Raw genomic sequence first — 16,190 nt, 5'->3', positions numbered from 1 at the left:
AAATGCTGTGTTTTTATTTTTAGAATGCAGTTCTCGGTTTACAGTAGTGATGGACAGTTGGAGGCATTTCGAAAACATGTTTTCAAACACAACCTGTGAACTCTGCAAGCAACGTGTCGGATTAAGCATATAATGTACAGTATTTGTTCATCAACATCTTTATGCTTTTGTTAATAAAATAATGATAAAAATACTCTTTCAAAATGCAGATGTTTATTTCAACTACATTTTAGTTGCTCTATGACCAAGGGATTATTTTGCTCTTCACTCAGAGTCACTTAGTAGCCTACTCACATTGTACAGCAACTTATTTTCTGCTCGCCTGAAGTAGAGTATATTGTGATAAATTGCAGGCCACACTACTTGCCTAGAGAGTTCTCAGCTATACTTTTCGTGGCTGTTTATTTACCACCACAAACAGATGCTGGCACTAAAACTGCACTCAGTCAGCTGTATAAGGAAATAAGCAAACAGGAAACCACTCACCCAGAGGCGGAGCTCCTAGTGACCGGAGACTTTAATGCAGGGAAACTTAAATCAGTTCTACCAAATCTCTATCAACATGTTAAATGTGCAACCAGAGGAAAAACAATTCTAGATCACCTGTACTCCACACACAGCTCTATCCTCCTGATTCCTGCTTACAAGCAAAAATTAAAGCAGGAAGCACCAGTGACTCGGTCTATAAAAAAATGGTCAGATGAAGCAGATGCTAAACTACAGGACTGTTTTGTGATTCTTCTGATGACATTGAGGAATACACCACATCAGTCACTGGCTTTATCAATAAGTCCATTGAGGACGTCGTCCCCACAGTGACTGTACGTACATACCCCAACCAGAAGCCATGGATTACAGGCAACATTCGCACTGAGCTAAAGGGTAGAGCTGCCGCTTTCAAGGTGCGGGACCTGGAAGCCTACAAGAAATCCCGCTATGCCCTGCGACGAACCATCAAACAGGCAAAGCGTCAATACAGGGCTAAGATTGAATCATACTTCACCGGCTCTGACGCTTGGATGTGGCAGGGCTTGCAAACTATTACAGACTACAAAGGGAAGCACAGCCGCGAGCTGCCCGGTGACACGAGCCTACCAGACAAGCTAAATCACTTCTATGCTCGCTTCGAGGCAAGCAACACTGAGGCATGCATGGGAGCATCAGCTGTTCTGGACGACTGTGTGATCACGCTCTCTGTAGCCGACTTGAGTAAGACCATTAAACAGGTCAACATACACAAGGCTGCGGGGCCAGATGGATTACCAGGACGTGTGCTCCGGGCATGTGCTGACCAACTGGCAGGTGTCTTCACTGACATTTTCAACATGTCCCTGATTGAGTCTGTAATACCAACATGCTTCAAGCAGACCACCATAGTCCCTGTGCCAAAGAACACAAAGGCAACCTGCCTAAATGACTACAGACCCGTTGCACTCACGTCCGTAGCCATGAAGTGCTTTGAAAGGCTGGCAATGGCTCATATCAACACCATTATCCCAGAAACCCTAGGCCCACTTCAATTTGCATACCGCCCAAACATAACGCAATATCTATTGCACTCCACACTGCCCTTTCCACCTGGACAAAAGGAACACCTATGTGAGAACGCTATTCATTGACTACAGCTCAGCGTTCAACACCATAGTACCCTCAAAGCTCATCACTAAGCTAAGGAACCTGGGACTAAACACCTCCCTCTGCATCTGGATCCTGGACTTCCTGACAGGCCGCCCCCAGGTGGTGAGGGTAGGTAGCAACACATCTGCCACACTGATCCTCAACACTGGAGCTCCCCAGGGGTGCGTGCTCAGTCCCCTCCTGTACTCCCGGTTCACCCACGACTGCATGGCCAGGCATGACTCCAACACCATCATTAAGTTTGCTGACGACACAACAGTGGTAGGCCTGATCACCGACAACGACAAGACAGCCTATAGGGAGGAGGTCAGAAACCTGGCCGGGTGGTGCCAGAATAACAACCTATCCCTCAACGTAACCAAGACTAAGGAAATGATTGTGGACTACAGGAAAAGGAGCACTGAGCACGTCCCCATTCTCATCGACAGGGCTGTAGTGGAACAGGTTGAGAGCTTCAAATTCCTTGGTGTCCACATCAACAACAAACTAGAATGGTCCAAACACACCAATACAGTCGTGAAGAGGGCACGACAAAGCCTATTCCCTCTCAGGAAACTAAAAAGATTTGGCATGGGTCCTGAGATCCTCAAAAGGTTCTACAGCTGCAACATCGAGAGCATCCTGACCGGTTGCATCACTGCCTGGTACGGCAATTGCTCGGCCTCCGACCGCAAGGCACTTCAGAGGGTAGTGCGTATGGCCCAGTACATCACTGGGGCAAAGCTGCCTGCCATCCAGGACATCTACACCAGGCGGTGTCAGAGGAAGGCCCTAAAAATTGTCAAAGACCCCAGCCACCCCAGTCATAGACTGTTCTCTCTACTACCGCAGGCAAGCGGTACCGGAGTGCCAAGTCTAGGACAAAAAGGCTTCTCAACAGTTTTTACCCCCAAGCCATAAGACTCCTGAACAGGTAACCAAATGGTTACCTGGACTATTTGCATTGTGTGCCCCCTGCCCAACCCCTCTTTTACGCTGCTGCTACTCTCTGTTTATCTCATACTACCTCAATTGGGCCGACCAACCAGCGCTCCTGCACATTGGCTAACCGGGCTATCTGCATTGTGTCCCACCACCCGCCAACCCCTCTTTTTACGCTACTGCTACTCTCTGTTCATCATATATGCATAGTCACTTTAACCATACCTACATGTACATACTACCTCAATAAGCCTGACTAACCGGTGTCTGTATATAGCCTTGCTACTCTTATTTTCAAATGTATTTTTACTGTTGTTTTATTTCTTTACTTACCCACACACACACACACACACACACACACACACACACACACACACACACACACACACACACACACACACACACACACACACACACACACACACACACACACACACACACATACACACACACACACACACCTTTTTTTCAAACTATTGGTTAGAGCCTGTAAGTAAGCATTTCACTGTAAGGTCTACACCTGTTGTATTCGGCGCACGTGACAAATAAACTTTGATTTGATTTGATAATATTAATCAAAATAATTAAGATACATTTCAAAAATATCTATCCCATATACTATGTTCTTACAAAAAAGGTTTTACATTTTCTAGTACAGCCAATATTAAAAACAGTCAAAAGCTTCTCAAAGATGCCCTCTGGTGGTCAAACTAGCACTAACTAGCATTAATGCCAACAATGGCTGACACTTAAATAACGTGCCATAGAATTATGCGGCAGCCCGCAAGGTGTGTGCTGCAGTACGATGCAACTTTTAAAGGAAGAACCACTGTACTACCATACCCCGCTCAAAGGAAATCTTTTGCCTTGCCCATTCACCATCTGAAAGGCACACATACACAATCCATGTCTCAATTGTCTCAAGGATTAAAAATCCTTCTTTAACCCCTCCTCCCCTTCATCTACACTGATTAAAGTGGATTTAACAATTTACATCAATAAGGGATCATAGATTTCACCTGGTCAGTCTGTCATGGAAAGAGCAGGTTTTCCTAATGTTTTGTACACTCAGTGTATGCTGCAGCTACTCTGCTCTTTATTTTACTCTTAGCATTATCTATCCTTGCCTATATGTACAGTGCCTTCAGAAAGTATTCATACCCCTTGAATTATTCCACATTTAGTTTTTGCAGCCTGAATTAAAATGAAAATATTCACACCCGAGTCAATACTTTGTCGAAGCAGCTTTGGCGGCAATTACAGTTGTGAAGTCTCTAAGCTCTTTCCTCACCTGGATTGTGCAACATTGGCCCATAATTATTTTCAAAATTCTTCAAGCTCTGTCAAATTGATTTGGGATAGACAACCATTTTCAGGTCTTGCCATAGATTTTCAAGCCAATTTAAGTCAAAACTGTAACTCGGCCACTCAGGAACATTCACTGTCTTGGTAAGAAACTCCAGCCTAGATTTGGCCTTGTATTTTAGGTTATTGTCCTGCTGAAAGGTGAATTCATCTCCCAGTATCTGGTGGAGAGCAGACTGAACCAAGTTTTCCTCTAGGATTTTGCCGGTGCTTAAGCTCCATTCAGTTTATTTTTTATCCTGTTAAACTCCCCAGTCCTTAACGATTACAAGCATACCCATAACATGATGCAGTCACCACTATGGTTGAACATATGAAGAGTGGTACAAAGTAATGTGTTGTATTGGATTTGTCCCAAACATATCATCACTTTGTATTCAGGACAAAAAGTTAATTGTTTAGCCACATTTTTTGCAGTATTACTTTAGTGCCTTGTTGCAAACAGGATGCATGTTTTGGAATATGTTTTATTTTGTTCATGCTTCCTTCTTTTTACTATCAAATAGGTTAGTATTGTAGAGTAACAACAATGTTGTTGTTCCATCCTCAGTTTTGTCCTATCACAAAGATTTTAAAGTAACCATTGGCCTCATGGTGAAATCCCTGAGTGATTTCCTTCCTCTCCGGCAACCGAGTTAGGAACGACGCCTGTATTTTTGTAGTGACTGGGTGTATTGATACACCATCCAAAGTGTAATTAATAACTTCACCATGCACAAAAGGATATTTAATGTATGCTTTCTTTATTTACCCATCTACCAATAGGTGCCCTTCTTTGCGAGGCATTGGAAAACCTCCCTGGTCTTTGTGGCTTAATCTGTGTTAGAAATTCACTGCTCAACTGTATGTGTGGGGTGCAGAGAGTCTAATTCACTTAGTATGTGACTTGTTAAGCACATTATTACTCCTGAACTTTAGGCTTGCCATAACAAAGGGGTTAGATACTTATTGACTGAAAACATTTTTTTATTTTTTATTTATTAAATTTGTAGAATTTTCAAAAACATAATTCCACTTTGACATTATGCGGTATTGTGTGTAGGCCAGTTACCAAAACTCTCAATTTAATCCATTTTAAATTCAGGCTGTAACCCAACAAATTATGGAAAAAGTCAAGGGGTGGGAATACTTTCTGAAAGTCCAAATATCTCATACCCCTGCACATGTATGTATTACTGGTACTCCCTGTATATAGCTTCATTGTTGTTTATTTGATTTTTTGGTACTTTATTCCTCATGTTTTCTTTCTCATTTTTAAATGTAAATCACTGGGAAAGGGCTTGTAAGTAAGCATGTCAAGTTTACACGGGTTGTAATTAGCGCATGTGACAAATATAATTTGATTTGAGAGATATACTGAACATAAATATAAATGCAACAATTTCAACGATTTTACTGAGTTACAGTTCATATAAGGAAATCTGTCAACTGAAATAAATTCCTTAGGCCCTAATCTATGGATTTCTCATGACTGGGCAGGGGGACAGCCACGGGTGGGCCTGGGAGGGGATAGGCCCACGCACTTCCAAGCCAGGCCCACCCACTGGGAAGCCAGACCTAGCCAATCAGAATGAGTTTCTCCCCACAAAAGGGTTTTATTACAGACAGAAATACTCCTCAGTTTCATCAGTTGTCTGGGTGGCTGGTCTCAGATGATCCCGCAGGTAAAAAAAAGCCGGATGTGGAGGTCCTGGGCTGGCATGGTTTCACATGGTCTGCGGACCTACTGCCAAATTCTCTAAAATGACGTTGCAGGTAGCATATGGTAGAGAAATTAACAAATTCTCTGGCAACAGCTCTGGTAGACATTCCTGCAGTCAGCATGCCAATTGCGCACTCCCTCAAAACTTGAGACATCTGTGGCATTGTGCTATGTGAGAAAACTGCACATTTTAGAGTGGCCTTTTATTGTCCCCAGCACAAGGTACACCTGTGTAATGATGATGCTTTTTAATCCGCTTCTTGATATGACACACCTGTCAGGTGGATGGATTATTTTGGCAATAGAGAAATGCTCACTAACAGGGGTGTTAACAAATTTGTGCACAAAATTTGAGAGAAATAAGCTTTTTGTGCTTATAGAACATTTCTGGGATCTTTTATTTCAGCTCATGAAACATGGGACCAACACTTTACATGTTGAGTTTATATTTTTGTTCAGTATAATTTCACAGTAGGTAAAGTGCCTTCGCTCATACAATAACTGACAAGCTAGACGAATTACATAAGATCCAAGACTAACAGGAGTCTACCTAACTCCTGACCATGAAAACAGAAACAATCCCAGATGTTTCACCTCAAACCGCTCAGTTTGTTTTTACAAGCTCTATACTCCAGCTACGTCCGCCAAAGTAGGTGAACTTGGGTAGAAGCTTGGCAGAAAATCTATCTGTCTCACTAAGAAATTAGGCCATTTGACCTGCGGGGAATATAGAGTGGAGGAGACAACGAGCCTTGGCCTCTAGTCTACAGCTGCTCTGCAGGGGTCAGGTTGGATACCTTTTGAAGCAAGGTCGATGTAATGTAAAGTGGAACCAAATGTTCTACTGTGGACACAGATGGACATGAGCCCACCCTCGTGCATACATACACCTCAAAACAACCCCCCCAACAACACACACTGCAGTGTTTCACCTGTAGAAGTCTCTCCTGCTCTTTCTGCCATTTCTCCTGCCTCCGGCGCTCCTCCTCCAGGTCCCAGGACCAGTGGTTAGAGGAGGGAGCGATGGAGGGAACGGGCATCTGATGGAAGAGAGACATTGCCTTTATAGGTCAAACTTATCCTGCCATTACACTAATAACAACATTCTTTCCCCCTATCTGATGCTTGAATACAAGTAATTCAATCAACAAAACTATTTGGGTCTCCCCAACCCTTATACATATTTTCATGCATTTCACTTGTTTTTTATTTCATTGTTTCATTGTTTATGTATTAACTGTGGGAGCAAAACTCATGACTATGATTACATTTCCATTATTAGCAGCATTTAGGCTGTCCACTTTGAAGAGCTGAGACAGAATGGCTATATAAGGAATGGAGCATTTAGGACCAGGCCCTGCTACCATTATAACCTATACAGCTGTCAGATGTGGGCGTTAACAAGCAAGAACTGATATGGAGAGATAATGGCGAAGAACGGTCTAGGGAAGCTATTTTCATATAGAGGGAGGGGACTCTATACGTTATGCAAAGACAGAATCCTATAAAGATAGGACTCTGTAATATGAGAATTTAGTATTTTTCATGGAAGGACTCGGCTTTGCTACTCTGTATTAAAGTCTATATTGAATTCACAAAGTTCTTGCAAGAGTATTATGTAATTAAGACAATTTTCCACGACATAAAGTGCTACCCATGTACAGTATTTCAGTTTCTATAACTAAGATGAGAAGTACAAACTTGTACTTGAACTGTTCCACAGTAGGTTATTCCTTCGTGAGCCTTTTCAAAGTGAGCCGCAGATGATTCAGTCCACTCAAGTTATCATAATCATCATCCAGTTTCAAAGATTGTTCATAGTACAATACTCAATGACACAAAGGTTGGGGAATTTGGGCTAGCATTTTCTGCCCTGTAGTCAAGGTAACTGGGCAATCAAGGAGTTTCAGTGAGCAACGGATCCTGCCCCTCGGGTGGTAGTTAAATAACCCATAACTATTCCACACAGTAAAGATGTCACTCACAAAGAAGCTGTCATGCTTGAGAACGCAGTTGAGAGCAAAAACCCCAACCACTTGTTTTAGAAAACAACAGTTTGTAAATTTTAAATAGTATTACTTACATCTGATATCGTAGAATCTGATCCTCCTTGAAAAAAATAATAAACATAATCAAATACCTCTAATGTTTATCGTTATATCTCAGAGTGTTATACATCATTCAGTATGCTGCCACGTCAAGTGCACTGTTTTTATATTCCAAAATACTACATCATTGCCACGTTAGTCAAGACAACTGAACGTTTGCTAAAGCGGACACAGACTGGCACCTAGGATAGATGTTACATTTATTTCAATTAAAACCTCTCAGAGGTTGAGTTTGTGCTCAGATTTTAGTGTTTAAACTTCTAAAACTATTAAATGGTGTTTACACTTTAACCAAACTCTCAGCTATAATTTGAGATGTTTTAAAATCAAGCCTGAAGCAAACAACATTTATTTTGAAATCAAGGAGTCTACTACTTGACAGAATACCAGTCTTTGATATTCTGTCAAATAGTAGGTACCAATACACTGCATGGTAGGTACCAACATACTGCATGGTAGGTACCAACATACTGCATGGTAGGTACCAACATACTGCATGGTAGGTACCAACATACTGCATTGTAGGTACCAACGTACTGCATGGTGTGTTACCAAAGCACATCACACTAACTACATTCAATGTATTAACATCTCATGAAAATAAAATCATTTTTAAACAGATCACAACAAGCATGCACAAGATGCAAACAGGGATAGGACACAAAAATCAAAATAAGTCACCAAATATCATGTTGATATATTGATGCATGCAGAAGCATTGGCTATTAGTAGAAACACAAGAGCAGCAGCATAGCACAGCACAGCATGCAAGGTTGAGTGGGAGGGGAGCCAATGTGTGACACCTGGACATCACACCAACATACTATACCACACACATGGCACCTGACTTAGTCTTGTGATAGTATAAGTTTTCAGGGTTAAGAGCCATAGATGCATGTACAGTGAAGTCCGAAATTATTGACACCCTTGCTAAAGGAGTAAATATGACTGTATCAAATAAATAAGCTAAATTGTATGCAAAAACAAAAAGGGGGAAATTACATTATTTGATACTTTCAGTACCAGTCAAAAGTTTGGACACACCTAGTCATTCAAGGGTTTTTATTAAATTTTTACTATTGTCTACATTGTAGAATAATAGTGACGTCATCAAAACTATGAAATAACGCATATGGAATCATGTAGTTGTCACGAATCCCACCGAAGGTGGCTCCCCCTGCCTGCTTGGGCGGCGCTCGGCGGTCGTCGTCGCCGGCCTACTAGCCGCCGCTGATCCCTTTTTCCTTTTCGGTTGGTATGTCTTATTGTTTGCACCTGTTCCTTATTTGTGTATCTTGATTTGTGGTTATTTAAGCCTGTTTAGCCCACCCAGGTTTGTGCGGGATTATTTTCGTCAGTGTGCTTTTTTTGGATCTGCTTGAGTTATTTTCTTTCCGAACTGTGGACCCGTTGTGTATGGGTTGGGCACTAAGTTCTCACGCCTGTTGTGTTGGCGTCGACCGTTGTCGAACCAGAGAAAAATAAAACTCATTTTTCTTACCTCTGCTCTCTGCGCCTGACTCCTACCACCACTCCTAGCAATCGTGACAGTAGTAACCAAAAAGTGTTAAACAAATCAAAATATATTTAATATGTGAGATTATTTAAAGTAGCCACCCTTTGCCTTGATGACAGCTTTGCACACTCTTGGCATTCTCTCAACCAGTTTCATGAGATAGTCACCTGGAATGCATTTCAATTAACAGGTGTGCCTTGTTAAAAGTTAAATAGTGGAATTTCTTTCCTTCTTAATGTGTTTGAGCCAATCAGTTGTGTTGTGACAAGGTAGGGTTGGTATACAGAAGATAGCCCTATTTGGTTAAAGACCAAGTCCATAGTAAGGCAAGAACAGCTCAAATAAGCAAAGAGAAATTACAGTCCATCATTACCTTAAGACATGAAGGTCACTCAATTTTGAAAATGTCAAGAACTTTGAAAATTTCTTCAAGTGAAAACCATCAAGCGCTATGATGAAACTGGCTCTCATGAGGACCGCAACAGGAAAGGAAGACCCAGAGTTACCTCTGCTGCAGAGGATAATTTAATTAGTTACCAGCCTCAGAAATTGCAGCCCAAATCAATGCTTCAGAGTTCAAGTAACAGACACATCTAAACATCAACTGTTCAGAGGAGACTGCGTGAAATCAGGCCTTCATGGTCAAATTTCTGCAAAGAAACCACTACTAAAGGACACCAATAATAAGAAGAGACTTGCTTGGGCCAAGAAAACGAGCAATGGACATTAGTTCGGTGGAAATCTGTCCTTTGGTCTGATGAGTCCAAGATTTTTGGTTCCAACCGCTGCGTCTTTGTGAGACACAGAGTAGGTGAACGGATGATCTCTGCATGTGTGGTTCCCACCGTAAAACTTGGAGGAGGTGATGTGATGGTGCTTTGCTGGTGACACTGTCTGTGATTTATTTAGAATTCAAGGCACACTTAACCAGTATGGCTACCACAGCATTCTGCAGTGATATGCCATCCCATCTGGTTAGCGCTTAGTGGGACTATCATTTGTTTTTCAACAGGACAATGACCCAACACCTCCAGGCTGTGTAAGGGCTATTTGACCAAGAAGGAGAGTGATGGAGTGCTGCATCAGATGACCTTGTCTCCACAATCCCCCGACCTCAACCCAATTGAGATGGTTTGGGATGAGTTGGACTGTAGAGTGAAGGAAAGGCAGCCAACAAGTGTTCAGAATATGTGGGAACTCCTTCAAGACTGTTGGAAAAGCATTCCAGGTGAAGCTGATTGACAGAATGCCAAGAGTATGCAAAGCTGCCATCAAGGCAAACATGCAGTCTACCCTTTGGAGCTTTAAAGTGCTGTTGAAGACACTACTTTCTCATCAAGTGTTTCCCAACCCTCTCCTGAGGGATCCTTAGACAGTTCTCAATTTGGTTGTAGCCCTGAACTAGTACACCTGATTCAACTAATCAAGGCCTGGGTGATTAGTTGTCAGCACAGGGCTGCAACAAAAATGTAGATTGATTGCTGGTCCCACAGGAGAGGGTTGGGAAACACTGATCTAAACTCACTGGGCTCAGACAGCATGTCAGTGTCTCAGGTGTGGCAAGTGGAGGTGTGGAGAGAATCACTGCACACTCAACCCTGTTTACCACAGAGGTAGACCAGTGCACTGCGACTGGGCCCTGAGAAGCCTGGGGGGGGGGGGGGGGGGCAGAAAAAGGCAGTGGCTTCAAAGACTGAACCTAAAAACAAAAAAAGCAGCAGGCCCAACATGGAGCCCTGAGGAACTCCTGAGTATTCAACTTTTTTGTCTCAACCTTCCCGTAATCATCTAAATTTAAAAAACAATTGATCATAATGATTAGGTTAAGTCATAGTTGAGCCAAAAACCTGTATACCAGGTAGGTCCATAGGAGAACCACTGGGATAGAGAGAAAGAGATGAAAGCCCAGAGCACCCAGCCTCCTGATAGTAACACAGACTATTGATAATAACCCGTCACCAAAACCAGGGCACAGTCAGGGCCTTTTTACCTTGTTCAAAAAACTCTGACCTCCGTTTTAAGTTTTTCAAAGATATGGGTTCTACAGATACTACGTGAGAGATGGAGAAATCAGAACAGGAACACAGAGTGTAAGAGAGGAGCTGGGAGAGAAACATTGAAGTAACAGTATCATGGCATGGGTAACTTCTATCAAAATCTACATTATCCCCCACTGAAAACATAACAATTTCATTAGGATTAAGTCATCACACTCAAAATAAAAACTAATTTATGTAAGCTCAGGCCAGCTCTTTCCAAAATGCTCACACAAACATATCCAACATTACAAGCAAACAGAACATCATAATATCATCAGTACATAATTGAGCAATGAGCATTTCACCACCAAAAACACATACAGTCCCAAAGAGAGAATGTTGTCATTGCTTTCTCAAGCTTGTTGATGTTAATAAAGGCTAGTCATAAACGCTCTGGTTAGTATCTCTGCTCTATGCTCTTTACCTTTGTTTCTCATGGTCACCGTCTCGTCACGGAAACCTCCATTCACTCCAATGGATGCCACATCCTGCAACAAGATGAAAGAAAAGCCTGTTGAGAACTGTTTGGGGTTTAATCAACACGTGTTATTAAATGTGATCATGCAACTTACAAAAATCGACAGTTTTTCGCAATTATGTCCTATATCAATGCCCTCACCAACCTTTTCACAACATATTTGCAACTTTGTGATAATGCAATATCTTATCTGGGTATTTGTGAGTAACATAAGAAAGCTAACAAGAAACACTTGAACCCTATCAACACCATGAGGTCTTTGTGTAAAACTCACAATGATTTGTTGGATGGCGATTTCCTTGGTGGTTTCTATGGATCCCTGAGATGTGAAAGCCAAGCTGGTGGTTGAGTTAACAGTGGCTGTGTTGGAGGAACCTATAAGTGTTGGATGATGATTCATACTGGTCAGATTGATGGTCTTATGGCTTTTACACGGCAGGGAAGGTAGGTCTCTGTCCCAGTCTGAACATCGCAGACACATGACAATGGCAAAGAATCAAAGGGGTGTTTGTGTGAGAGAGAGCGAAAGATAGAATGTATGTGTGTAAGAGAGAGTATGTGTGTGTGCATGAAAGTACAATATTAGGAAAGGTACTTTAAAAGTACTACTATACAACTATAGGACAAAGTACAGACGCTACAGCTTGGAAGGGAAAATAAGATTGTTTTGTTATTTTAAAGAACAGCGGGAGGATTTAGAAACCACCTTCCCAACCCATGCACAATCTACAAACCCCTAGGATTTACCAACAGGCTTACACGCTCTCCTGCAAAAGTGTCTATTATGCAACTTAATAGACTAATTCATGTTTCGGTGGTGTAATTGTGTTATAATAGCATGTGTAAGCCTCTTGGGGAAAACATACTGTAAATAGACCAAGTTTGGACCCTGTACCCGAGTTTGGGTTAATTATCCATAAGGTAGGCACCACATAAGGAATGCACACAGGAGAACAGAGGGAAGACAGAAACAGACATAGATAAACATTCAGAAACACACACACACACACAAACAGACAGAGAAGAAAGAAACAGAAGTACTGAAACATAGACACACGAAAAGTAAAACAGACAGACAGCCAAAACTGAGCTCCCAAATCACTAACTAAAAGGTTATCCTTAAGGACCTCAGTTCACTCTGCTACCATCTAGCAGACAGAGACAGTACAGGTGCATCAGAGCCGGGACTGAGAAACAGCTTCTATCACCAGGCCATCAGACTGTTTTACAGCCATCACTAACGGCTACCTGCCCGGTACTCTGTCCTGCACCTTGAGACTAATGCCCCATGTATATACCGTAGAGACATTGAACACTAGTGACTTCATATACTGTTAATATACTGTTGTTTTCTCACTGTGGATGCATATATTGTATTCTTGACATAGCTCATCCTACTATACCTATTACTGGGCATACACTTTTCTTTTCCAAATGATATACTGTCTATACACACCACATATTTATATTCTGGACTCTGACACTGCTCACTCTAATATAGCTACTTTGAATTGTTAATAGGACTCGTTTTGACATTTCTTGATCAGATTTTTAGATTGTGTATTTGTATTGTATTTGCTAGACATTCTACTGTGCTATTGGAGCTAGTAACAAGCATTTTGCTGCACCTGCTATAACACCTACAAATCTGTGTACGCGATCAATAAACTTTGATTTGATTTTATCCCAGAATAGACTAGAAAACTATCGAGACAATGAAATTAAACTGCCTTGAAATAATTGAGCACAACAATTTACTGACCAATTCAATGTGTCACAATAGTTTACCAACACAACAAACATAAACAACACTGACATAAAAAATACAAATTCTCGACGTGCCTCAAACAAACAACCACCCACAGACATTTGCACGTAGGCACACACACGCCCGCACACTCTCTCTCTCCAGTCGTCTACTCACTGTTCCTGCCGTGGCGACGTATGTCCATGGTGAGGCTGCCCTGCTGCAGGGCCTGCTCTGTGCTGCTCTTCCACTCGCCGTAGCTCATCTCTGCCACCCTGTGCCCGCTCACCGCCAGCACTTCATCTCCCACCTGCAGTTGGCACAGCTCCGCTGGGCTGCCTGGGGGGCACAGAGATGGGCAGAGAGGTCAGATAAACAGAGTTCTGATATAGATAATGTAATGTGGAGGGCACAGGGGGTGAGATAGAGAGGACAGGTGTCAGAGTAGCAATGTAGAGTTCAAGATAAGGGTAAGATGTCACAATAGAAAGACATGCCCGAGAAAAAGAATTTGCAGAAACTCGTTACTGAAGACGGAGTCATCTATGATTCTCCGAATGATATTTTAAAAGAGGAAGCTAATTATTGCTCCATTGTTAGATCTAACAATGGAGCTTTTAGTATATCAAAAAATACTTGATATACCTCTACCGGTATGCCATCAAGCCCTGGGGTTTTTCCAGACTGAAAGGATTTAATAGCCTCAAAAAGTTATTCCTCTGTAATTTGGCCTTCGCACTGATCTTTCTGTACATTTGTTAATTTTCCATTTTTTAGATTATTTGGAAAGGATTCCTTACCATAATCTTCATTCAGTGGGAGAGGATGAGACGGAAAAGAGAACATCTGCCTAAAATAATTAGCTTCCTCTTTTAAAATATCATTCGGACAATCATAGATGACTCCGTATTCAGTAACTCCTATAGAAATGGTAGTCTGTCAGGTAGTCAGCAGGAAGGTCTGATTTCTCTATTATTAATGGCAAATATATGGCAAATATAAAGACCCAGTCTATCTAAAACACTGGAGGCCCCTTACACTTCAATGTTGTGATGCAAAAATACTAGCAAAATGCATAGCACTCATAATTAAAAGGGTTTTATCAGGTATTGTTTATCCTCATCAGACAAGTTTTTTACATGGACGATACATTGGAGATAATATACGACAACTACTAGAAATAATAGAACATCATGAAACATATAAGAAGCCAGGAATGGTATTTATAGCGGATTTTGAAAAGGCATTTGATAAAGTAAGACTGGGTTTTATTTATAAATGCCTGGATTTTTTAAAATTTCGGTAATTCTCTTATAAAATGGGTAAAAATAATGTATAGCAACCCAAAGTGTAAAATAGTAAATAACGGCTACTTCTCAGGGAGTTTTGAATTGTCAAGAAGAGTTAAATAAGGGTGTACGCTGTCACCATGTCTATTCGTTATGGCTATCGAAATGTCTCATTGAAGATCTAGATAACTTTTCTGTATTCTCTGGACTAAAACCTAATTATGATAAATGTACAATATTACGTATTGGATCTTTAAAAAATACAACTTGTACATTTCTCTGCAGTTTACCGATAAAATGGGCTGATGTTGAAGTAGACATACTCGTATTCATATCACAAAATATATAAATAAACTCTCCACAATGAATTTCAATAGAAAAAATAATAATAATAGACAAGATCCTGCAACCATGGAGAGGTAAATACCTGTCTATTTATGGACAAATTGCCCTGATTAACTCCTTAGTGATATCTCAGTCTACTCACTTACTTATGGAGCTGCCTAATCCTGATGATTCATTTTTCAAATCATATGAGCAAAAAATATTTCGCTTTATCTGAGATGCTAAACCAGACAAAATAAAACTTGCCTATCTATATAATGAATATGATTTGGGTGGGTTGAGATTATTAAATATTAAAGCACTAAACATCTCTCTAAAAGCTTCACTCATTCAAAAGTTATTTGAACCCTAAATGGTTCTCAAGTAGATTAATAAGAAAAGCTCATCCATTGTTTAAAAATTGCCTTTTTGCCTTTGTGCAGATTGCCATGTCTCATTTTCAATTAATTGAAAATGATACTTCTTTCAAAGTATCTCTCTTTTTCAAAAAAGCATTGCAGAGCTGGCTACAATTTCAATTTCACCCCCCTTGAAAAGATAGAACAAATATTATGGCTGAACTCAAATGTGCTGGTTGATAAAATACCTGTATTTATGGAAAAGGGTATTTTGTTCTTAAATTATATTTTAAATTGGAATGGTAGAGTTATGTCATTCATGGAGTTATCAGAATTGTACGGGAAGGTCTGCTCAATCCAAGAGTACAACCAACTGATTACAGCAATACCCCAAAAATGAAGGAGGCAGGTGGCAGCGGAAGGAGGTAGGGAACTGGTCTGTCTGCCCAATATAAAGGATCAAAACCGGCGGAGGAATAAAAATAGCATAAATAGGAAAGTATACCAGTTTCATTTGAGGACCAAGATGTTGACAACTGTGCCATACAGATTGCAAAATAGTTGGGAAGAGATTTTTGATGTACCGATTCCATGGTACAGGGTGTATGAGTTGATATATAAAACAACGCAAGATTCAAGACTTCGTGCTTTTCAGCTAAAATTATTATATTGAATTCTTGCCACCAACAAAATGTTGAATATTT

General features: G+C 41.0%; 1 protein-coding gene across 5 annotated transcripts in view; it reads right to left on the bottom strand.

Annotated features, from left to right (window-relative positions):
• The window catches only part of LOC115156246 (LIM domain only protein 7), a 97,115-nt gene that overhangs the window by 19,065 nt on the left and 61,860 nt on the right, over positions 1-16,190 (bottom strand). For 4 of the 5 annotated variants that reach the window (XM_029703684.1, XM_029703685.1, XM_029703686.1 and 1 more), the window contains 6 exons: positions 13,692-13,853; positions 12,042-12,229; positions 11,714-11,777; positions 11,241-11,300; positions 7,710-7,735; positions 6,559-6,666 (listed from right to left, as the gene is read on the bottom strand). In XM_029703684.1, the coding sequence (XP_029559544.1) occupies positions 6,559-6,666; positions 7,710-7,735; positions 11,241-11,300; positions 11,714-11,777; positions 12,042-12,229; positions 13,692-13,853 (608 nt within the window). The remainder of the gene's footprint in view (positions 1-6,558; positions 6,667-7,709; positions 7,736-11,240; positions 11,301-11,713; positions 11,778-12,041; positions 12,230-13,691; positions 13,854-16,190) is intronic. The other variant, XM_029703687.1, reaches the window with a different exon arrangement.

Source organism: Salmo trutta, chromosome 20 (assembly GCF_901001165.1).
Source record: "Salmo trutta chromosome 20, fSalTru1.1, whole genome shotgun sequence".
Lineage (NCBI taxonomy): Eukaryota > Metazoa > Chordata > Actinopteri > Salmoniformes > Salmonidae > Salmo > Salmo trutta.
This window is presented reverse-complemented; position numbering and strand designations above follow the sequence as displayed.